At 41.2% G+C, this 24,534-nt stretch overlaps 1 protein-coding gene across 1 annotated transcript in view; it reads right to left on the minus strand.

Annotated features, from left to right (window-relative positions):
* The window catches only part of PLXND1 (plexin D1), a 173,372-nt gene that overhangs the window by 55,333 nt on the left and 93,505 nt on the right, over positions 1–24,534 (minus strand). Inside the window, exons 15-20 of the mRNA XM_077325307.1 lie at positions 19,002–19,141; positions 17,968–18,135; positions 13,268–13,358; positions 9,994–10,263; positions 9,327–9,476; positions 2,000–2,114 (exon numbers count right to left, since the gene is read on the minus strand). Of these exons, the coding sequence (XP_077181422.1) occupies positions 2,000–2,114; positions 9,327–9,476; positions 9,994–10,263; positions 13,268–13,358; positions 17,968–18,135; positions 19,002–19,141 (934 nt within the window). The remainder of the gene's footprint in view (positions 1–1,999; positions 2,115–9,326; positions 9,477–9,993; positions 10,264–13,267; positions 13,359–17,967; positions 18,136–19,001; positions 19,142–24,534) is intronic.

A 24,534-nucleotide genomic window follows, 5' to 3' on the forward strand; every position in this document is an offset into this window, starting at 1 on the left:
TCAGGTATAAAATGGGCTTTATTTCTAGTAGTTGGAATATAAGATGAGCACATCTGTGTTGGCAATGTTGCTATATGTGAGTGAGTGAATGTGTGGGAGTTATCTACCAAATTTAAGCTAAAAAACAGCAGCTGTGTGGGTAGATTAGGAAGTCACAATGCAAATATACTTTGCCCCATCATCTTCATTTTGTTACCAAATCAGGAATTCTTTTTCACCCAAGAGTATAAGCTTAAAGAAGTGTACATTTATCAAGTGTACATACCGTATTTGCCGGCGTGTAAGACGACTGGGCATATAAGACGACCCCCCAACATTTCCATTCAAAATACAGAGTTTGCTACATTACATTACAGTAGTATGGGCCACTATGGGCAGCTATGTCTATCCCAACTGAAGTGCATCCGGCGTATAGGATGACCCCCCCACTTGGAGGCATGTTTTTCAGGGGGGGGAAGTAGTCTTATACGCCAGCAAATACTGTATATTGTGGAGCATCTATATATGCAAAGACAGAATGGCTTGACTCAGATATAAAAACTTAGAAATCAATCTAAGACATTTTTGGTAACATATTGATGTTTTCCTCAGCTAACATAAATTTGTTATGCTGATCAGACTCAGTAAAATGTAGCCACATTTTTGCAGTAAAATATGATAGGATGAATTACCTTCACATGACAATTAATGCAAGAAGTGAAAACAGGAATCAGAAATTGATTTTATTAGCATAAAATTATTTGGTGAAAGGGCAATAAACATAACATAATAAATTATATTTACTTAGCCCTGTAAAATCAATGTGTGGTTGGTTAAGCAGGTGTCAATTATCTATAATTAAATTAAGACAATACGGAACAATGAGCATACAATAGCCATTGTATCAAATTTAAGCCTGTATATTCTATGTGGAAAGATTTAAACACAGATCAATAAGTCCATTTAAAGGGTTTTAGCAACCGAGCAATCGGCATATCATGAGAGTTCCTATGTTTCCAGAATTGGATTTTGAACAATCGATAGGTCATAAACAACTTCTATTAAATCAAATCAAGTGATGGCTGGGAAATATTGTCACTCATTAAGCAGCAAAAGACCTATCAGAATCCAGCTCAAGGCTAATAATGAAGTCTGAGTCAGGAAGCAGCAAAGGGCATATTTACAAACACATGAAGGAGAAGCAAGCAGGTGGGATGGGATTTATACCCCCCCCTCTTCTTGACTCAGAGTAGACTTCAGAATTTTGTGAAGCTAGATAAAGGGAAATATCCTTATCCATGGTTCCTCTATATATTTGTGAAACAGCCTTGGGGGTGGAACATGTCCAGCTGTCCAAGTTGGACAGCACCCGCCCTAAATCCCTGGACGCTAGCCACGTTCCTCTCATATGCGCCAGAGACAGAGAGAGACATACAGAGCCCTGCTAGACTGAACACGAGCCCTCATTCCCTCCTATTGCTCCTGCTGTGAGGGAAGCATAGAGAGACACAGAGACAGCTGCCCCAAGCTGCTGACAGAGACACAGAGAGAGCTGCCCCTGCTGTGACGGAGGGAGAGACAGACAGAGAGTGCTGCCCCAAACTGCACACCAGCCCTCTTTCCCTCCTGCAAACCAGCCCTAAGTACCTGCTATGACTACTGCTGCGAGGCACACAGTGAGAGGGACACAGAGAGAGATCTGCACCTCCCGGTGTCCCCATTGCATTCCTGCTTGCAATGGGCTTTCTTGCTAGTCATTTCAATCTTTTGCTCAGGGCATCAAAATGTGAATCTGGTTAATTTTTCAAGGGTGTTCAGATGTGGATCTTTCTTTATTTTTTTATCCATTTCTCTAATAAAGCCAGGTTAGTTTACCTTATTTTTATTTGGGTTCATTTTATAAATGTTACAAAGCTTGAAAGTTCTAGGGTTAAACTTATACAAAAGACAATTATATAAATGAACCTGTGCTATGAAATGTTAGATGAACTAATGCTGAGAGTCAAGCATCGCTCCTTACCTACTATAGAGAGCAGCAACAAGATACTGCAGATGACTATGGAAACTGTAATGGCCATCTCACTTCCTCCAAGGTGCAGCATAGCAATAGTCTGAATGAATTTCCCAACTTGGATCTAAGAAAGAACAGGAAGGAACCATCAGCAAGTTGTTTAATGAGAAGTTAGAAGCAATACGGAAACCAGGTTATAGGGGAGGGATGTTCCGCACAGATAAATATGCTTAACAAATTACACAGTTGCTGGCTCTGCAATATTGAATGAATTACAGCGCTGCAGTTTAAAAGCAGGACTTGTTTTGATTAGTGTTGGCAGGCCTGCTGGTGGTTGTCTGTCACAGCGTCTGCATATATGGCAAAGGCTATAGCTCCTCACACTCAATGGGGGTGGGGAAGGGGGCCTTCTTTTGATGTTCCTGAAGTGTATCATTCTGAAAGTTTAGAATTTAAATTCCTGATCAGGAAGAGGCTCGCTGCAAGGCATTGGATAACCTGCTCAATTTCTGCTAGGCTTGCATAGGTTTTAAAAGACATGGTTACATTTTCAGAAGCCACACCTATGCCCTAAGGCAAAATGGACGTACAGTGTTTGAACTGCAATTAACACATTTATTTCATTAGCTTCAGACCTGAACTTCTCTCCAAGGCTAAAGAAGATGCATGTACTATGATTTGGATATCATACTCTCATAAATCTTCAGGTGTGGTTGTAACTCCCTAGAACAAAAATGCATCTTTTAAATGCAGCAAGGGAAGCAGTCCTTGGTCTCTGTTATCTAAGTTGCTGTCGGAAAAATGTATTAACAGCATACTTTATTGAGAACAACCTCCTTACTGCAATAAAATGTAATAATAAAATCCTGTAGCACGATATTTTCCCGTTTTTCCAAATGTTTTATTCAGAAGAGAAAAAGAAAATGCACAGTAACCTTAATTATGATTAAAATAAAATAATGGTCTACTAGATGGTGAAGGACTGAAAAGTGCTTTGCATGTTACAAATCACAGATACAACATGGCTATGAGCTGAATCAGGCTAATGCCTAGTGAGTGGAACGGGAATCAAAATTAGCACACAGATAGAAATGACAATTCAGCTTCTATGCAATGTGTGAATTATAGCACTTCCTGTGTCTCAAGGCCAAGTAAAGATATACCATGCAGCAAACTATCAGCGATCGTAGCCTGAATAATAGCAAGATCTTTCTGTGTCAAGTGCACAAAATGGTATTTTTAAAAAATTGCAGAAGCACGCCATGATGTGTTTCTTTCCATTCTCCTTTATGAATTGCTCAAATAATGTATCATCTGCTATTACCTAATGTCAACTGCTCAGCTCTTTTAATAGCAGCTGAAACTTGGAAACTTCCCAAGTCAAAGATATAATCAAAGTAATATGCATGTACAGAAGAAGTAATGAGGGTTTGTGGTCTAAGACAGGGAAGTCAACCTGTGGTCCTCCAGATGTCCATGGACTACGATTCCCATGAGCCCCTGCCAGCGTTTCCTGGCAGGGGCTCATGGGAATTGTAGTCCATGGACATCTGGAGGACCACAGGTTGACTACCCCTGGTCTAAGACACACAAAAGACAGGAGAACAGGACACTATACCTCATTTCTTCTAGGGTGAATGCATTTAACCCTCCTCTATATATGTCTAATAAAGATCTTAACATTGGGATGAGGGAGGGTGGGCGTGACAATTCCTACCCTATACCAGAGTAGGCCTGTAGCTCAGTGGCAGAGCATCTGCTTGGCATGCAAAAGGTTAAATTTCAAGCAATTCCAGGTTAAAAATGCAGGTGGTAGGTGATCTAAAAGGTTCTACTTGAAACCCTGGAGAGCAGCAGACTGTCACTAATCTTGATAAACTAAGCCAGCACAGGGCAGCTTCAGATGTTCAGAGGGAAACTTCACTCTCAAACACGAGTTTGACTTCTCCAAAGAAATGTAGAGAATGAGTTGGAGAGAAATAGTTTATAGTAGTCTCTCATGAAGCAGAGATCCTCTGTGAATTAAAACCTGACTTATTTGACGGACTCTGCACGTAGGCAACTCCAGAGATCTGGTAGAAGTCACTGGAAATTTCTGTAAGTACACTGGGTATTATGGCAAACAGAATAAGGGGCTCTGGACATTAAAAAACTCATACATAAAAATGTATATTCCCTAGAGCCCTGTGAAGGCAGAATGTCCCTATTACTATTCAGTGCTGGGCCTGTTTATTGACATAATTTAGCTGTGTGTAATCTAACTTAATAGAATCTGTCACTGGATCATTGTTTGGATAGGATTTATTTCCTTTAGAAATGCTATAAGCCATTGTTAGGCTTTAATAGTTTTCCTGCATTTTCTAGCGTTATTTGGCAACATGATAACCCTGCCACATCTGGCAAAAGAAAACCTTATCAGATGGCTCTACTTTTTAACACTCCTTTGCAAATGAACTGCTTCACGTTTTCCAGTTTTAGGACATTTGATTTGGAAAACAGAAAGAGAGAAGTTTCTGCCTGTTAATTAGATAAAGGTAACATACAAATGCATGCATGCCTCTTGACCATTTTTTGCAGAATAGGCCAATATAAGGGTGTCTAATAATGTTAAGAGTATGATACTTTGCAGAAGCAATACTGTAAAACTTTCACATACTTTTGTCTAAGAAAACCGCAATGCAGAAGAGTTAACCTTAATTTAATATTCTAGATCATCAAGTTGCCCTGAAGCAATATTAATTGTGAGATGCAAAAATCCCAGATTTCATATTAAAAGATTCTGTATATTCCTCCACATACAGTGTCTTTTGTTCTTTTTAAAAGTTCAATAACAATTTAGTACTACCACCAGCGTCAGCAGAAATAAAAGCCTCTACTGCTCAAAAGCTATAATCTAAATGTTTGTAGTATGATGGGAGACAGCAAAACAAGGGAAGAAAAGAATGGGAGAAACAAGAGTAACATGAGAAGTCAGTACAAGTACAATTACACATGCTTACATTTAATGTCAATTAGGAGTAATGTCTAAAGGGCTAAGCCAAAGGCTACATAGAAAAGGTGGCTTTCAAATAGGTTACTTAACCTAACCCATTTCAATTATTTTAAATATTAATAGCCCACCTTCTACCCTGTAAAGAATGGCATTTAATAAAGAAGTATGCAAGAGCATGTAAATATCTAAAAATGCTTAAACCACGAAGTGTGCTTGCAAACAAAAGCTTTTACCTTAAATAAAACTTAAAAGGTGCCACTGGAGTCAAACTTTAACTCAAGGCCATAACAAGGGCTTTTCTTTTTGGGAGGGGGGGTATTAAATCCCATGCCAAAAGATTAAATAAAAGAAATAAAAGCTACTAGTTGAGTCAATGAAAACCTATGAACAATGGTACAAGATAGAAAAATAACCCTATTCTAGTTTCCAAGCACTTCAGTAAAAGTAATATACTAAAGGAAGCTGAAAGATCCAGCAATACAAAAAAGGTTGCATGGCTTCTATCCAGACTAATGCAGTCTCAGTCCCAAAGCCAGGATGTTCCTTCACAGGGCACTGGGAAGGAGTTCTATGAATTTGAGGTAGCAACAGAGAGGAAAATCCCATGAAGCTATGTCAGGTAACAAGATACTTTTGGGTAGTGTAAAGTGCCATAGTTGGAGAAGATCATAAGCAAAGGCATTTGGGGAGAGAGGGCCTGAATGGCAGGGTGATGCAAGCCCATGAAGACCTTAGTCACAAGGATGTAGAAAGAAAATCAGTGAAGGCATCAGAGGTATGCTGCATCACTTTGTCTATATAACTGAGAGAACTATTTAGAAAGTGCAGTTTTAGGGATAGGAAGTTGTATTTGGCTTAAACCTGATAGACAGAACTGAACACACTCTAGAAGCATCCTGCCATTTTAGCAGGACTTTGTGGCAGCTACAAGAAGAAGATTGGGTTTTATACCCTGCTTTTTACTACCCAAAGCAGTCTCGAAATGGCTTATGATCAGCTACCCTTCCTCTCCCCATAACAGACACCCTGTGAGGTAGGTGAGGCTGAGGGACCTCTGAGAGAACTGTGACTGGCCCAAGGTCACCCAGCTGGCTGCATGTGGAGGAGTGGGGGGATTAAATTTGGTTCTCCAGATTAGAGATCACCACTCTTAACCATTATATCACAGAAACCTCTAGGTTTCTGGCAGGGGCTCCTGGGAATTGTAGTCCATGGACATCTGGAGGGCCGCAGTTTGACTACCCCTGCTCTAGGTGACCTCTTTCAAAGATTAGCAGCCATATTCATAATGTGATCCGGGATGGGAAGTAACATGTCTTCAAATTGGATCATCATATATTGCCGCCTGCCAGATGCTTCATAAACCACCTGTGTGCATCAGAAATGTTGAAGGCTGCAGTACATAGTTGGGGTGGCACATCTGGCCTGGCAATCATGAGTTCAACAGGACTGGCAAAGTGGCATGTATTCACTTGGTGGCACCCTACCCATGAAAAAGCAGTGTATGTTGCACTATATACAGCATACTGCTTGCACAGTGTTCAAAAGCAGATCATAAAATGTTTCCTTCTGTCCTTTATTGGCAGGTTTCCATCGAAAATGGAATGTTCTCATTTTTGTAAGTCCTTTTAACAAGGGGTCAGGAAAATCAGGGCTCTGATATTTCTGCTCATGTTTGTTTAGTTTTGCAATGGAATTTCATGTATTTAAAAAACACAGCAAAAATAACACACTCTCCTCTCAGAAGTAGTGTGAGAAATGCTTTATCCTACGTGGAGAAGTTCCCATACTATGTTTCTTGAAATGCTCTACTTCTGGAGAAGATTTGGCCACAGGCTTCTCATGTCCCTCTAGGTTCCTTCTCTCTTTCAGAAAACCATTAATATTCCTGCCAACTTAATAATAAGAACTGGGATTTGGAAGTGAGGAAAGAAAGCTATAGGTTGTTAGACCTTGAATAGAATTTCTCTACCTGTCTTAAAGGGTGAACAGCTTTATACTCCCTCATAAAAAGCCAAGGGACATATGGAATGTAAAATAAACTATAGAGAAAGGAGTATAATTAACGACACAGTCTGAGAAAAAAACAGAAATAAAGGCTCATAAAAAGTACAAATGCAAATGAAGAAAGCTTACAAGGAATGGCGACACTTCCCTGAATATGATATGACCACATTAGACACTGTCTTCTAGAGGCCTAAATATTGATGAGGGGTGAGAGAAAATACCCACGCAAGTCAACCATAGGAATAGAATTCTGGATTGCAGGATGGACCAAACTTTATAATGGTACTGGCCACCAGCATACCTTTGATTACAACAGTACCTATCACATCAATTCCAGCTCCTCCACCAAAAATAACAGCAAAAGTGCCAGTTCATAATAAACTAGAAGAAGGGTTGGTTTTTATACCCTGCTTTTTCACTGCCCAAAAGAGTCTTACCTTCCTCTCCCCACAACTGACACCCTGTGAGCTAGGTGGGGCTGAGAGACCTCTGACAGGGCTGCTTTGAGAGAACAGCTTTAACAGGACTGTGACTAGCCCAAAGACACCCAGCTGGCTGCATGTGGAGGAGTGGGGAATCAAACCCAGCTTGCCAGATTAGAAACCACTGCTCTTAACCACTAAATCAAGTAGGCTCTCTAAGCACTGTCAAACTGGTGAAAGAAGGGCAAGCTTTTTGGTAGGAAAGGATTAGGTGATGGACAGGAGTTCCCGTTCAACACTATATTACTGTCATTGGGAACTTGTTTGGTCTTATAACTAATGTTGTTTTTATTTGATTTATTTATCCTCAGCAGAGCCAGCAGCTTCTTAATTGACACAAAGCCACCAGACAGTAATTAATAGGTTTCTGTTACTCTTAGCCTGCAGGGCAATCTCTGTCTTCCTTTTGTGACCAACTCCATTAGATAACCTATAAAGAATGTGTTTCCAAGGTTCTGCCACACTTTAGCATTAAGCTCTAGGATGACAAAGGAACCTCAGATAAAGCAAATGGACTCCAGTTAAAGTTGAGAGGAAGACAGATTCAGGCGGGTACCCATGTTGGTCTGAAGCAGCAGCACAGTTTGAGTCCAGTGGCACTTTTAAGACCAACCAAGTTTTATTTAAGATATAAACTTTTGTGTGCTTGCTTTGTTGGTCTTGAAGGTGCCACTGGACTCAATTTTGCATGTTTTCTGCCCCAGATAACGGGCCACCGTGGGGGGGGGGAGGAGAATAAGATTTAGCTCTGCTGTCCTATAAACCTATGCTTTAGTTTTTTTAACCATAGAAAGGAATTGCTGCCATTCACTGTTATAGAAAACAAGGGAATGCAAGACCCTATTACTTTCAAAATTGTATGAACATGCTGACAATTAAGGACATTGCAGAAACTTATATAGGGATCCTGAATAGGATCCCAAGATGCACCGCAGGAGGTTTAGAAAGATGTGGATCATATTTACCTTCCCAGGAGTCTTTTCAGACTCCATAAAAGTTGATTCCCAAGGCTGAGGGACTGGCATGAATTAATAGCCACAGGGAGGCCAGGCTAAAATGAAGACAGGACAAAAATCTTCCTTCCCGCCTCTTCTGTTAGTAAATCTATCATTTTACCCCTTTCCTCTCACAGTGCAGCCTTACAATCCATGTTATTATTAGTCCATGCAGGTCTTTCAAACAAAGGAATAAGGCTTTCTGGGGTCAGACATATCTGCTGGGAGAAGGGGAACAAGGGAAATATTCCCAATCCTCACATTCACAGATCGCAGAATCAAACCCAATGTATGTGTCTGATTGTTTCATTTAATAAGTAAACCATATTTGAGGTATTGGGCACAAACTCAAACTAGCATCAGCATAAATTTCAGTGCTGCTTGCACTTAAAGTAAGTTGGTTACTCCACCCCAGCTATAGAATAGAAGAGCAGCTAATGGGAAGAAGAAAAGGGATGTGTGATGTTCAGGTTTCCTCTTTTCAGGTTTCCTGCTAGAACTCTTAGCAGGCATTTTGTTCAACAAGCTGACATCATCTAAAAGACATAACATTTGCTTTTTAATAAAAATGAAAATGGTTGCTGAGGTGGAAGCCAGACTGCCACATGATACGATGAAGGTGCCATATAGTGAATATGGCCCTTCAAGGTCCATCAAGGTCAGTACTGGGTACTCTGACTGGCAGTAGCCTAGGTCAAGGTCTTATGCATCACCTGCTAACCGATCCTTTTAACTGGAGACACCAAGGATTGAACCAATGACCTTCAGCAAGCCAAGTAGATGCTCTACCACTGAGCTGCACAATGGCTGAAACAGGTCACATACATGCTAATTAATGCTTTCAGCCTTCTGCCACTTACCGTAACAGGGAGCTGTCTTTCTGAAGTGCTGAAAGACTCATTGACGGAGCAATGAATGACTTTGTCCGAAACGATTTGTATCTCACAGGAAATTAGACCAATTTTGACTTCATACTCATTGCTTTCCAGACCAAGGTTGTCAGGCTCTTTCTAATGACAGAACAGAGAACAGATTGATTATCTTGCTGAATAAATGATAGTCTCCCCAGGCCGGTCACTTCTTGAAGCTCCACTAAACTCCAAGTCTCAATGTGTTTATTCTCCCCAAATCTTGCTCTTTCGGATGCCTTTAAAAAAATGTTTTCCAGGACAGCATAATAAATTCTCAGTCTCCACTTCTCCAAAGGGAACGCATCAGAGCCCAAAACTCTTATGGGCTAGTGGAAATGCTTTTGATCTTCTAATTCTGCACAGCAAATGAAAGCTGTTTAAAAAATCATAAGCCTGTTTATGAATGTTGTGAGAGACAAATAGGGTAAAGGATGCTTAGATTGCTCACAGCTGGGTATTTTTCAGCTGGTATTACTTTTGAAGATCATGGCATTTAATGAGGACATTCTGCAGGACATGTGGTCTACATTTAATATCATTCCTTACTCTGACTATTCAAATCTACTTTGTACTTTCCTTGTTTATTTAACAAGAGTTGTCAGTTTTATGTTCTTACATGTATGACGAGTGTCAAAGGCTCTCCAGGATGGTGTTTGATCCACTTCTCCTTCTTGGCTGTGAAGAATTGGGGGTCTGCATAGTATTCCAGGTGAAACTTGCTAATGTGTACAGCATCCTCTGGGTGTTCAAGAGGGAACAGACTGTCCTCAGTATACAGGCGTCCATTAATGTAGAAGTCCACGGGTGCTGGTTTGCTCCCCATAGTGAGGTTGGAGGCAGCTGGAGAGGGGCAGGTAATCACAGTGTCGGTGTGAACCTTACAGTTCTGAAAGCAGGAAAAAGCATGCACATCAAATACTAATAAGCTCAAACCATATCAATTACAAATTGGTCTATTGCACAGGGATGTAGAATTTCTGGAAATGTTGAAGGCATGGCGGGGGGGGGGGAGACCAATTTCCCCCACTTCTTTGTGGTAGGTGACTGGGAAGAATGGAATTATGGGGAAAAATGAATCATGGAATACTAATCTTCCTATCAAGCCTGAACCTATGTTGCTTCTTTAACAGCAACAAAAATGCATAATTTATCACTTGTCTTATATAGTTTTATTATCTGACACATTAATGGAATGTATAAGTACAAATAATTTTTTTTAGAATCAAAATTGCAAATACACCCAATTGCAAAGGAAGCAAAAGCTGCAAACAGATGCATGCTATACTAACTTAGCATATTTATCTAAAACAAAAATATGTTCCATGAATTTTTCCTAGCGCTCCCCCAAATTTCCAAATTTTTCCAACAGAAAAATTGGGATGGGGGGCGGGTGAGTTCTCAGCCTTTTTCATGCTACATATTCTGAAGATTAAAAGTTTGTCTTAAAAAGCATTTTACTCATTTCAAGTTTTTTTTCAAGGAGATCTTCCAGCATTATCTGAAATTTCCCAATAACCAAAAATTACCCAGTTTTTCCAATGGAAAAACCTAATGCAATCCATCTTGAATGAGTGAAAGCTTTTCACTCATTTAGAATATACATATTTCAAAGATTTTTCCCAGCACTCCCCATATTTTGTCAATTTTCCCATTGCAAAAACTGAAAGAAGTCATCCAAAAACACAAGACATTATGAGGGCCTTCCAACAGGTGAAGGGGGGGGGGGTGGATCTAAGGGGGCCCCCTAAGGGGTCAGGGGTCCCAATAATTGGAGGGGGATGATAGATATGGAAGTAGGAGGAATTTAGACAAGAGAAGTGGTGCTCACACAGTTCTACGTGGCCTGCAAGATGGAGCTCTTCTACCAGGCTTTTAATTGGGGTCAATGACATGAGTGACATCTGTTGGGCCCCCCTATTATGCCCCAGACTGCAGTCTTGTTCCGGGAGAACAGGAAAGATTCAGAACTGTTGATGCGGACATTCAATCCAGATTGTTGTTCATCTGTTTTAATTTACTTTTAAATTCAAATTTTAATGTCTTTATTTTAATTATCTGTATATCCAAAAGGAGAATTTTGTACACTGTCCTGAGCCAGCTTGCTGGAAGGGCAGCATAAAAATAAATAAATAAATAAATAAACAAACAAACAAACAAACAAATAAATAAATGTATTTGCATTTCCCCAGGTTCCCCACCCCCCCAAGCCTTCAAATCTCTACTGTGACATGCCAGTCCTTTAAAGACATTAGCATGGCACCCATGGTTTTCACTTCTCCATTTTATCCTCATAATAACCTTCTGAGGTAAATTACAGTGTGAGAATGATTGCCCTGAGACTCTTCAGTCAGATACACATCTGGGTCTCCACAGTTCTAGTCTCGTACTCTGACCATTCAGAAAAAGCTTGCAACCATCTGAATATTGCAGTGGCCAAAGCAATAGTCACAATAAAGGGAGGGAACTCCACTGAAATTCACTACTGTTGATAAGAGTTTAGAAACCTTTAGTGTCTAATAATTTTTTGAATATGACATCAAATAGTCAGCCTGCAGTTTGATTGCTTGAGTAACAAGAAAATTCATTTTTCAAATCTACATTTGCACCCTCATGAGCATGACATGTCATTTATATCTTCAGAGTATTTGTTTCAGCCCCAAGGGCCACAGAACATAAATGAACAATAAAACATTAACAAAAATCCAAAGCAACAAACTGGTAAAACACTAAATCCTACTAATCATCCAACTTTACGACATAGTCATAAAAGGACAATTCCCAGGAGCCCTGCAGTCCAAACAGCTCAGAAGAACATTCATCAGACATCCAATTATCCACAAGTCCTCTAAGCAAGAATTATTTTAACTGTCTCAAAGTTAGAAGGGATTGAGTGACCTCTGAGAATAGAGTTCTACAACTGTGGTTCTGCCACTGAGAAAGCCTCTGAGTCTTCTGTCAGCACTGCTCTGTTCGTGTGACACTGGCTACCCACCCCAGCCCTGACTTCAGACAGCAAAGGGAGAGAGAGCAGGTGCTGAAGATGATTTAAATCAAGGGTGGCCAAACTGTGGCTCTCCAGATGCTCATGGACTACAATGGACTACAATGGGGGTGGGGGGGTGGGAGAGAAACGGTTTGAGCTGGTGTAGAACTGTTTTCCGCCGTATCTTATCTATTTCATTTTTATGTCCTTTGACTGAAAATTACTTCTGTGGTTTTAAGGGGAAGTTTTATTGGGGTTTTTATACAGATTCTGTAACCCGCCACGAGCCATTTGGGAGTGGCAGGTAAGAAATTGAATAAATAATAATAAATAATAATTACCACGAGCCGTTGCCAGCATGCGTTGGCGGGGGCTCATGGTAAATGTAGTCCATGGGCATCTGGAGAGTCACAGTTTGGTCACCTCTGATCTAAATGGATGGTCAAATTCATAATTCCTAACAATTCAGATTCAGAGGAAGAAGACCAACACCAGTGGCTGGAGATTTATACTTGAGCTAGCATTCATCTCCCATAGATATCAGCAGCGCTTGCATTAGAAATACCTGGATTAAACATCTGTCATAGGTGACTACCTCTTACAAACAGCACAAGAACTGCATGGAAAAGGATTTATGAAGAAGCTGCTCCCATGATGCTCAATCAACATGTGAATTGACCCGGAAATGCACATAATTGAACACAGGACTGCAACTATGTTAGAAACGTTTGCACCTGACTGAATATTGTTTTCAGTGACTATGGAAAACACATTCCACAGACGTAGCAGTTAGCTGCAGTCTCCCCCTTCCTGGATTCTTATGCATCTCTACTTTATCCTCCATGCCCTCTTTTACTCCTATGCTTCTATCAATGGCATTCTTTCAATTCCAGTGTTGAAGACTTACCGTTTGCTCTTTCCCAATGGTATGTACTACCATTGACACGTTCTGAGCCATCAGAAATCCATTTCCTTCCACAGTGATGATCCTGCCTCCACTTAAAAGAAATAAATAAAAAGGAGACAGATCAGATGAGAACAGGGTCATCTGTTATTCAGCACAATTTTCATGTGGGACTGCCTATGCAGTACGGTAAACCAACAGTAAAACATGCAGTTTTGTACTGAGTGAGATTTATGGCTCCACTTAGTGCCGTACCAGCAACCAACAGCATATGCATGCTTACTTATATGTCTGGAGTGTAGGCCAGATAGGATCTCTGGTACTGGGCTCACATGTGTGGAGGGAAGCATTGCTGTATGTGCATGATATGGATTTATATGGCCATGTGAAGCATAATGTTAATGTGCATGGGTAAAATGACATGAAAGCCAGCTTTTGGAATGTGGACATGAGGAAGACATACAAGCAGCCTTGAGTGGATAATAGGCTACAATTTTATAAATTAACCAGATCTCCCAGAGGTCAATATCACTTAACTACCATACTAAACACCACCCCACTAGCATGGATATTTATGCTAATATCTATAATAAGCCTACCTCCTCCTAGTTATAGGAGTTGGCTTGGGAAGGTCAGCTAGTGTTCCCAACTCATTAAAACCTCTGCATTCCTGATAAAGAACGCCTATCCCAATCATGGATAGGGAGGGCTGGATTTGGAGAGTAGAGGGGAAGGACTACAGTAGTCCATAGTCCAAAGGAGCCATTTTCTCTAGGGGAGCTGATCTCTGTAGGCTCCAGATCAACTGTAATAGCAGAAGTCCAGGTTGCAGTTTGGCAACCCCATACCAGCCTTCAAGATTTGGATAGGTGGGGCAAATCTGCTCCAGTGTGGATTTTGTCCAAGTTGCCTGGGCTACCAGGAAACAACCCGTAGCCATTTCTACAAGTATCCAAGATGTCTGTCCATCCCAGTCAACCATGCACTCAAGCTGTTCCACTCTCCATGCTTGGGACAGAGGATCATAGACACAATATTAATCGCACACTATTGTACATAAATCTACTTAGACAGTGAGCAGGTAAAATATTTTCTACCTAATCAGGAACAGGCATGAAGGTCTCAATGAGCTACCTCAGCAGTTCTCCAGTTTTGTCACGTAAGCCTTCCTGAGGCAAAACACAAACCATCTGTTCTACCCTTCTCAAACAAAAACAAAGAGATGGCTTGGCTGCAGTGCTGACTCTTTCTAAAATCCAGGGGCATAAAGGCTCAAAGTTCTCTCTTAGTAAGGGAAAGGGAAGAGACCATGACACAGGAACCACTGTCATACCCAGAACTCCCAGTCAAGATGGCGACATACATATCCAAAAGGAAGTGCATTAACACTCCATATACACTGCCCAATCACAGCACACATAAAATTGAACTTTGTGAGACAGGAAGAGTGAAAGAAAATCTAGTACTGCCTCACATTAAGAATGCCACTGTAAAGAATGAAAACATTTGGTGCAGAAAGGTATGTTGGGGCATTGCCAATCTAACCCCTTGATAGCCTGTAGTTAAAGGGGGGAGGGCTGCCCTTGTGTTAGCATTCCCATGCCCTTTTTAGGTCACTGGGAAACATTTATGCAATGACATCACTTTTTTTTTCTAACTACTATCAGACTGAGGCCAACAGCTCTAGACCCTGGTTCAGCATGCCATCAAATGTGTTTCCTTTCAGAGACAGCTGGTGGCTCATTCTCATCAGCATCACAACTTCTTTCTCAAGTGGCAGTCAACAGAGAAAGCACATCTTGCCTGGAGGTAACTCATGACTGTTGCTGGGAACAGCTGACTGAAAGGTCCAGTAAGATCAAACCTATGAGAATAAAGCTGCCGCCCCTAGGCTGGGCCTTTTTGTTGGAGCAACCTGTCTGCAATTTCAAGATGCTGCCAGTTCCTCTGATTCTGGTACTTGCCTCTTTGAGTTTGTGGCTTGCTTTTGCCTTGGTCTGTTTTGAACATTTCTAACTCTTGGCCATACTTGTGCTATGACATATGGATTTGTTGCTTATTCCTGACCCTCTGGATGTCTGCCTCTTGGCTTGACTAAGGAGATTATCATTCTCTTTGGCCTGCCAGCCACCTTGGGCCTGATATGTACACATTGACAGAGCAACATGGATCAGTGGTGCCTGCGGTGCACAGTTTGGGCCCAAGAAGATATCTTGCGTTTCATCAGTCTGTCTTAAAAGACTTTAAGAAAATAATTTGTTGAAATCACTAAGCTTAATGAAGTAAAAATTTCATCATCAAGCTTAACTGGAGTGTATTTTATCTGAGTGTATTTTATCACCCAAAATTCCAAGTAGTTTTACTGACAAGAATCCCAGATCTTTCAAACACTCGCAGTTGAACAGTGAAAGGTTTGGACAAGGTTCCCCCACCCCACCCCCGCCAGCACACTGCCTGAGGAATGCTAAATGTGGCACCACAAATGTGAAATCAATTAAAGAAAATAATGAGATGGCTCTAGCACATGTAACTGGTGCTGAGGGAGGAGGGGCCTGTCTCCATTGGTTACCAAAAACTACATCCAGACTTTACCCTGCATGTGGCCTTTCATTACTTCAACCATTTCATGTTCTACTTGCTTTAATTATATTGCAACATCAGGTAGCTCATCAGGGAGCTTAGAGAGAGAGAGTGATTTATCCCCTTTGCTTCCAAAAGACACTCAAAATCAGAGATTTTAGCATACAGAGCTCTTATAAGCAGAGCATTCACAAGTCATTTACGTCTCTCTAAAACCTCAGTATGTTGCAGCTATGCATATTCATAGGGCCTCTGAAGCTCATGCCACGGTTTGTGGTCTATGGCTGCCATGAAAAAAAATCATCTGAATCGTATTTGATCATTGCAGAAAAGTCATGCTAGATCCAGTTATCAATTTGATGAGCAAAACTGCAGCCCCCACACAAGCAGTGTTATGGTGCCAAAGGAAAGGTGAAGTGATCGTTTGGTATCCTACTACAGTACAAATTCCTAAGCCTTCCTTGGATGTTCTATAGCAGAGCGAAGTAGAAATGACATTTATTTCAAAGCTTAATCGTGGGCTTTCTCATTGATGAACTGGTATGTTCTGAAGAAGTCACTGTGCATTATATACCATAGTCCCAAACAGAGTTATATCCTTCTAAATCAACTGAAATCAAGGGACTTAAAAAGGTATGACTCTGCTTGGCATTGCACTGTTAGATGCAGCTCTGTCCTTTGTCACAGTCTTAAGACTGACAGAACTGCACATCTGGTACAGAAAACGAGCTGTATTACTCTTGCTCATTTGCCAACTTTTTCCTCTCATCTCATAATCTGGTTCCTTTGAGATGATGAAATTATGGTTTCTACTGAGAATAGCTTATAAACCTTGGTTGTTAATATGCACTTCCTCAGCAATTTGAGCTGAAGGTGCACTTTCGGGTTCCTTAAATGTCTTTGTTCATATTGCATTGTTACATTACAAGCCTGAAGTAAGGATGAGTGACTTCTTGGGCAAATTCAAAAAGGAAAAGAAGCCCCACCAAGGGCTTCAAGGAAAGCAACATGTTTATTCACAGGTTCTTTTGAATAAGGAATGTCAAACTGTATCTCCTGTATCAGCAGTCAGCGCAAGTCGGAATAACATGATACTGATGTGGAATTTACTTAATTTTCGACATCCTTTCCAACATTCGTTTCCCATTATCAGTTAGGATTTGAGTGGTTTGCTGAAAACTAGATTTATAGTGAACAACAGTTCTTCACAGCCTTTACCTAGATTTATTTAAATCATTCTATCAATTTTGGTATAAAATCCCACCAAACCATCTACCATCGTAACAGGATCTCATTTATGAAGTATTCTTTACTCAAATACATTTTTATCTTCGCAATAAACTGGGAAGCCAGGTCAGAACAAAAACAACCAGCAGAAGATCTATGTCTATTTAAGGGAAGTAAACCAGAGCAAGGGTGCCTGATATGCCTCAGTGGGGAGGGAACGGAGTAATTTCAGCGCTCTCATATGTGGCCACCTGTCAAACTTGATGGCATAATGAGCGGTGATGTATAAATTGAATGAATAAAATAAAATGAATAAACATGAAGCAGAATCTCACCAAATGGCATTCTCAGGTAGCAGAAAGTGAGACATATTCATTGATATAGAACAGGCAATCTCTCAGATCAACCAACAGAAACACCTGTGTCTAAGTTAGAGAAGATGTGAATTATCTTTTTTCGCAAAATGTCACAGTCAGCTATTAAACTCACCCCGTCCTCTTCCTGACAGCCAGTGTGTCACCTGTAGCCATTTAGGAAGAATCCACCACAAAACACTGGGCAATTATAAAAGTGGCAACAAAGTGACTATTTTTTTTTACCAGCAACACTGTGAATGATTAGACACAAAAATGTGATTAGTGAAGTTCTCCTTTTCCATCAATGTCCCTGCAGTGGTCCCTGCCACCTGAAACCAGGGTGCTGGTCGATGACAGTATAACTTGTCCATTTTACCATTCCAGCCATAAGGCAACAGGCAGCCTCTGTGAATCCACAGCCTCAAATCTTCCACCATTCTCCTGAATAAGGACATGCCTGCACATTCTTGCTTAGACCTGTCACAGTTTCCAGAGGATTCATCCACCTTTGCTAGCACAGAGAGGAGAGGAATGGCTTACCTGACCTGACTCTTTTGGGGGCTGATGTTAGTTATAACTGGATTTTTTTCATATGTGAAAGTACAGTTATCACTGATGCAAGACTTGTTCTCAAACTGGACACAGACTCTCACGGTGGTTGTAATCTCCACACCTGGCATAGTGCAAGCAATGGTAGTGTCAGTACGACTAGAAAAGAAAAGACACAACAATCTGCTGAGTAAAACAGATGGACAGGTGCAGAAAATATCTCTGGTCCCTGTCTGTACCTATTTATAACAGCAATGAACACAAGCATGGATTGGAGATGGCCTTGCAATTTATGAGAAACACTGGAGATATCTCCCAGAATTCCTCCCCCACCCCCAACAGGGAACTAAATTGCTTGTAAATGATGGGGTTCTCATTGTGATCTCCACTCACTCTCCATGTACCCCAACAACCATCTTTATACAGCCTTCACTGTATTCATATTTGACTAAGGGCTAAGTGGGCGGAGAGTGGGCGGGGCCCCTCACCAGGACAGACAGCAGTTCTAACAAATCGGGTGAGGGCACAATCTAGGCCCTCACCAAAACAGGCCAGAAAGCGATGGGGAAACGGCAGGACACCGTGAGTACAGAGGGAGGCCTTCCCCTCAGGCCTAGAAGAAGTCCCTGGGTGTGCTTCTAGGCCCCAGGGGAAGGCCACCTCGCTGCTGGGGGGGAGAGGGGGAAGTAGGCCTTCCCCTCGGGCCTAGAAGCACACCCGGGGCCTCAAAGATGCTGCACCGCCACCGGGGGAGGGAGGAGGCCTTCCCACCGGGCCCAGAAATGTCGCACCTGGGGGCAATGCCGCCTCTATGTGTCTGATGGGCAGCCACGGCGGGTTGGGGGGGGAGAAGCCTATTCTCATAAACGGGCTTTGAAAGTAGTCTAACAAATAAAACAGCAGTAACAAAAGCTCAAAGGTCAGGAGAATAAAACTAATCTGTGTTGGAGCCTAAAAGGCAGCAGAGTTAGCATCGGTTTATCTTTCATAGTAGAGTTATCATTCACTTTGAAGCAGCTGCTTACCTGAGGTCTCTGCATTCTTTTGTGCTATTGACCAGAACGCGCAGCTCAGACCCCACGTTGAGATTGTTCCCTACAATGGTTACTTTGGTTCCTCCTGCTTTAGGGCCAGTTGATGGCGATATGAATTTAACTACTGGAAGCTAAGGAGGCAAAACAAAACAAAACCACGGATATGTCAAGGAGATATGTTAAAGAGGCAAAAAGTGGTATCAGAGACTTAATATCTATTTCAATATGAGCCTTAGTGAGTCACAGTGATTTGTATCTCAGCCTACAGCAGGGGTAGTCAAACTGCGGCCCTCCAGATGTCCATGGACTACAATTCCCAGGAGCCCCTGCCAGCAAATGCTGGCAGGGGCTTCTGGGAATTGTAGTCCATGGACATCTGGAGGGCCGCAGTTTGACTACCCCTGGCCTACAGTAATACTATTCAGTAATACAGACTTGACCTAACCCTTTTGGCACATTTTCAGTGTACACTTCATTGAGGAAGTAGTACTCTGTGGTGGGATGTACTCCTCAAGTGCTTGGCATTTTTACTCTTGAGTCTTGCAATGACCACAAAACACTCAGCATTGGTGGAACACACACCACAACAGAGCATAATAGGGTGTGCTGCAGAAATGGAAAAAAGGGTTAGGATCCAAGAGGTAGAACTTCTGTACCGTATAAGTGCATATCAAAGGTAATCTAAGAGTTCTCTAGGAAGAGACCAAAACTGTATCCGCACTGGAGGCTTTGCACTGGAATGCATGTGTCGGGGCAGGTTGCCCTGCTTCTTCCGGCTCCCACATTGGAAAACATTTGGCCTGATGCACTTCGTCCATCCCAGATTTGTGTTCCCACATGGGGGCCAAGGCAGTAGAGTTCCCAGTGAGAAAACGGCCCAAGATTCTGCAAATGCAGTAACCAAGTAATATCCCAATTGTACCTACATTTACTCAAAAGCCAGATGAGAAAAACCTGGGAATTCTACATATTCAGCATCATGTCACCATATAATTAAAGACTTTAAAAATCATTTACAATCCAAAGAATCAAAGCAAAGGCCCCTGAAGCCTAACCTAAAACAGGTCCAGAAATACTGGGAATTTTGTGGAGTGAAAATAAACATAACAATGAAAATCTCTGGTTCCTTGAGCTTCACTATTTTCAGCCATCATCTTTATACAGATTTGCAGATTTGGATCATTTTGATTTGTAACAAAAGTTGTATGATACTAAAATGGTGATGAGCTATCTTGTAACTCTGAAGAAAAAATGTTTGAGGAAAAGTGGATTAATCTCATAGAAGTTCAGTTTCTTTTTAGAGCCTTATGATGTATATCCCATTGCCTTATAGCTTGATCTTGCACCACAACTTTTAACAGTATTATATATGTTAACACTGTAATTTTGAAGTGGCTTGTTTAAAGACAAGTACTGATGTGTGGAATGTTTTTAGATCTTTTAAAATACGTTTTACTTTTTTCAAGGCAATATAAAAACAGAAGGGTGGGACCCAGTGAAAAAAAAACAGAACATTAACCATTATTATAGTCTAAATATTTCAACAGCAATACAAAGGCTTAAGAGAACAGGTTCACAAGCAGCTTACAAGCTTTGGAAAGCTGTTTTTGAAACTGTTCTCTTAAGCCATTATATTGGCTGTTGAAATATTTAGACTCTAGACTAATGCATTTCAGACTAATATATATATATCAGTTTGTAGAATCCATTGACAAAGTGCTGTGTAGCAAAATGTGTCGAGAACTATTCAACAGATATTATGTTGAAGACTGAAGACTCCTTGTGGGTCAGCTTACTATGCCGGATTCGACTATTTTGTGTTTCCATATAGGCATCACAATGTCCTGTATGGTTACTTTTTTTCAGACAAAAGTCCTGTGAAAGTTCTGTTTCTGTCAATAGTGGTTTAAAACTCATAGTGGTTTAAAGCTAAACCTAACCCTTTCAGACAAGTAACAAAAATACTAGTAAGCCTGGATATGAGTAAACTTACTCCCTCCTCCTTTCAACCTGCAAACTCTGATCTATCCATTAAAGTTCTTCTGTCAGATCTCCTGGGAGGGGGGAAATGGAGGAGTTTAAATGGAACGCTCCTGTGACAGCCCAACAGCAGTGTGGGTGTGCCCCTCTCCTGTTGGTCTCTCATGGCTGTGATTCTTTTAAGCCCCCTATTTCCCTTCCTTCGCAAGTTGGGAGTAGTTAAAGAGGCCACTGAAATTGTCTTTAGCCATTTTAGCCTAAATGGTGGGTGGGTGCAGCCATTCTCTGTAAGGCTGAAATGGCTGCTAGCATTTTCAGCTGTCATAGCATCACAGAGTTGGAAGGCTCCTCCAAGGTCATCTAGTCTAACCCCCTGGAGAATACAGACCACTAACAACTCCCTTTTGCTCCCCCCCTTTCCATGTAATATTCCCCTTTGCCATGCAATATCTCTCCCCCACCCCTGTGTTCAGGAGAAAAGATATCCAAACTGTCAGTTTGATTTGGGAGTTTTGGTTCATTTTCCAGTTTGTTTTGGGTTCAGTCCTCACCGAACACTGAGCCTTAAACTGTACTGGAATTTTCCACATTGTGCTATTTCTAGTCTTGAGTGCATGAAATCTTAAGCAGACCTTTATAATTCTGTCAACTCACTAATGAACTTTCGTCAACTAAACTTTCCTAGTCTGGTTTCCTGTTTCTTCAAAGGAAAATAAACCCAAACATAAGTTGTATTCAGACATCAATTGGGTATGGCAAGTGAGTTCTGTCCATGCCATTCTTGAGAAAATAGTTTGTTGTGACCTCCAAATGTGCTCAGTGTCAAATAGTTAATGCAAAGATTACTATTAGGATCCGTTTTACAAGAATTTGATCCTGCATCATTTTACTTCATATTTACCTTAAATTAGTAATTAAAGGGAAAAAAACGGGCAACAATTCAAATGAGCAACTATTTTCTAAACTGGGAAGAAAGCTTGGATCCAAATCCAGTGGTTAATGATTCTGGAATGTCACTGAATTCAAGATGATAGTTTAATAGGCAGTTTCCTGGGTTAAAACTAGATGTTACAGAGGCCAAGAGTCTGACTCTTTGCTGCTGACAACATGTCAGAGAATAATTCAGCCATTTAAAAATGCCACAAAAGATTGTGCCAGCAACAGGGGGAAAGAGATCTTGTGTTCCCCACCCTCACATCTTTTCCAGTGCTGAAGCTGGCACTTTTCCATAGCCTTCTCCTATATATCCTAGTCCCCATCTTCAGTAATCTGCTCATTTTTGGAATAACTGCTGGGAAAATTAACTAATTTTATTACATTTTATACCGCCCTCCCCTAAGGTTCAAGGCTACAATTTCCTAATATGGTGAATGTCAAATACATTGACTTGCTTTCTCCACTCAGGAATGTCTTCTAATTTGAGCTGTAAAAGCTAAATCAATCAAGAAAACTGAAGTCAGTTACTTATTTTTGCTTCTTTGTTTGGTGTAAGCACTGCAGGTGTTTCCTGACGATGTAATTTCCTCCATTACCATTAACAACTTTAAAACATTCTTATCCTCTAACTTTTCTATCACCACCATAATAGAATTGTCAGCAATTGTTTTTTTTCTGAGTTTTTGTTTGATCCATTGCATCATATACACCTGAATGAGTTTGTATTTCTATGAAATTTCCACAACCAACAGGAAGTGTTTCTCTTAGGCAGTATCACTATTTGCAGCCTGTCCTTCTAACTTCCTACAATATGTGTTCACACAATGATATCATGTGTGCTAAAAAGAAAACTTGGAAAAACGTACTTAGCCAACCCCCAAAAGCAGCAAAATATACACCCACAAATAGAATATATACTTCACGTATCACTAGGCATCTGACAAAGCTCTGCTTGTGCTACAGTTAAACATTAAGGTGTCACATTATTACTTCTTTCTTTGTTTTGTTTTGATACATTATTTAGATTTTAAAAAACTACCTTTCTGGAGTATGTTGAACCAGAATGTATTGATCTAGAAATACACTGAACCATTCATAATACTAGTTGAACCTGGGTATTTTTATTGGAAAAGTAACTTTTATTTACTTCTCTTTTTTATTTACTTTTCTTTTCTTAAAAAAAACTTTCAGCCTATTGACTACTAAAGTGGGTAACGATTAACAAAATAAAATATAAAAGTACAGCAATAAATAGTTAAAATAATAGTTTAAATAACTGACATAATTGCAGCAGCATGTTGTTTAAATTCAATTATACTCGATAGAAGCTTATAAAACAGAATTATAGCAGCTGTGACAACAGAAAGCAGAGCCAATTAAAAATCACTGTAAGAGGTCAATATCCCAGACAAGACATGAGTATACAATAAAGAAACATAAAACTCACAAAAAGGGTCCTACCCTTTGTTTTCCCCTCAGTGAATGTCAACCATCAAGACCCCAAAGGCAGTTTCAAACTCAGACCTAAAGCCGATGGGTCCAGAAATCTGTCTCAGATAGAAAGTCTGGAGTTCCCAGGCACCACTGGCTCAAGCACCAAGTCCCAAGGATCTTTGCTCATCAGATGGTGCTTAATAAGACAGCCCAGGGTGAAATTCCTCATCATCTTATTCTAGCAGTCAAAGCTATCAACTTTAATGAAACATTTGAAACCCCCTGCATCCATCCAGGTAGTTCTTTCAGTGGTCCCCAACCCCCAGTCTGGGGACCGGTACCGGTTTATGGATCAGTCGGTACCGGGCCGCGGCTCCTCCTCGTCCTCCTCCCTGGCTGCTGCCCTGCCATTCTGCCGCTGGCTCACCTTTGGTGCTCTCCAGCTGCCACCATGGCTGGGGCTTCCCCTTGCCGTGGCACTGCGCAGCTGCTGCTGGCAATGCCCCCCAGTGGGCGCCAGGGAGTCAGGGGCGCCAGTGTGAAAGCAAGTGGAGCAGGGGCTCTGGTGGCGGCAGCAGCGATGTCCCTCAGCAAAAGACTACCCCCCCTAGGCCTCCTCCCCTGGGCCTCAGTAAAATTGTCAAGCGTTGACCGGTCCCCGGTGATAAAAAGTTTGGGAACCACTGGTCTAAAGGACATGCTGGCAGGGGCTCATGGGAATTGTAGTCCATGGACATCTGGAGAGTCACAGTTTAGCCACTCTTGGCTTAGGATGTCAAAGTCAGATCTGGTGAAACCCAGGTTCAAATCCTCACTCTGCTATGGAGGTTTGCTGTGCTGACCTTGGGTACAGCGTAACCTACCTCACATGATTGTTGTGGAGACAAAATGGAGGAGGGAGAATAATGCCAGCTGTTTTGTGTCCCAACTAAGGGTATAAATGAAGTAAATAAATTACTTAATTTCAAGTGGCATACCCTTTTGAAAACAGGTTTAGGCCTGAATAGCCCTCCTAAATGCTTCTCGTGTATAACAGACAAGGACTCAATAGAATAGTTGAAAAACGTGCCTTAAGGGCCACCTCATTCTTCACATGACAATAAATAAGTAGCATGAGTGAAGACAACAGAGGTGGGGTTTTTTTCAGAGACAACCTCAAGCAAGAACTGGAAAA

This window comes from Paroedura picta, chromosome 3 (genome assembly GCF_049243985.1).
Source record: "Paroedura picta isolate Pp20150507F chromosome 3, Ppicta_v3.0, whole genome shotgun sequence".
In the NCBI taxonomy this organism is placed as follows: Eukaryota; Metazoa; Chordata; class Lepidosauria; order Squamata; family Gekkonidae; genus Paroedura; species Paroedura picta.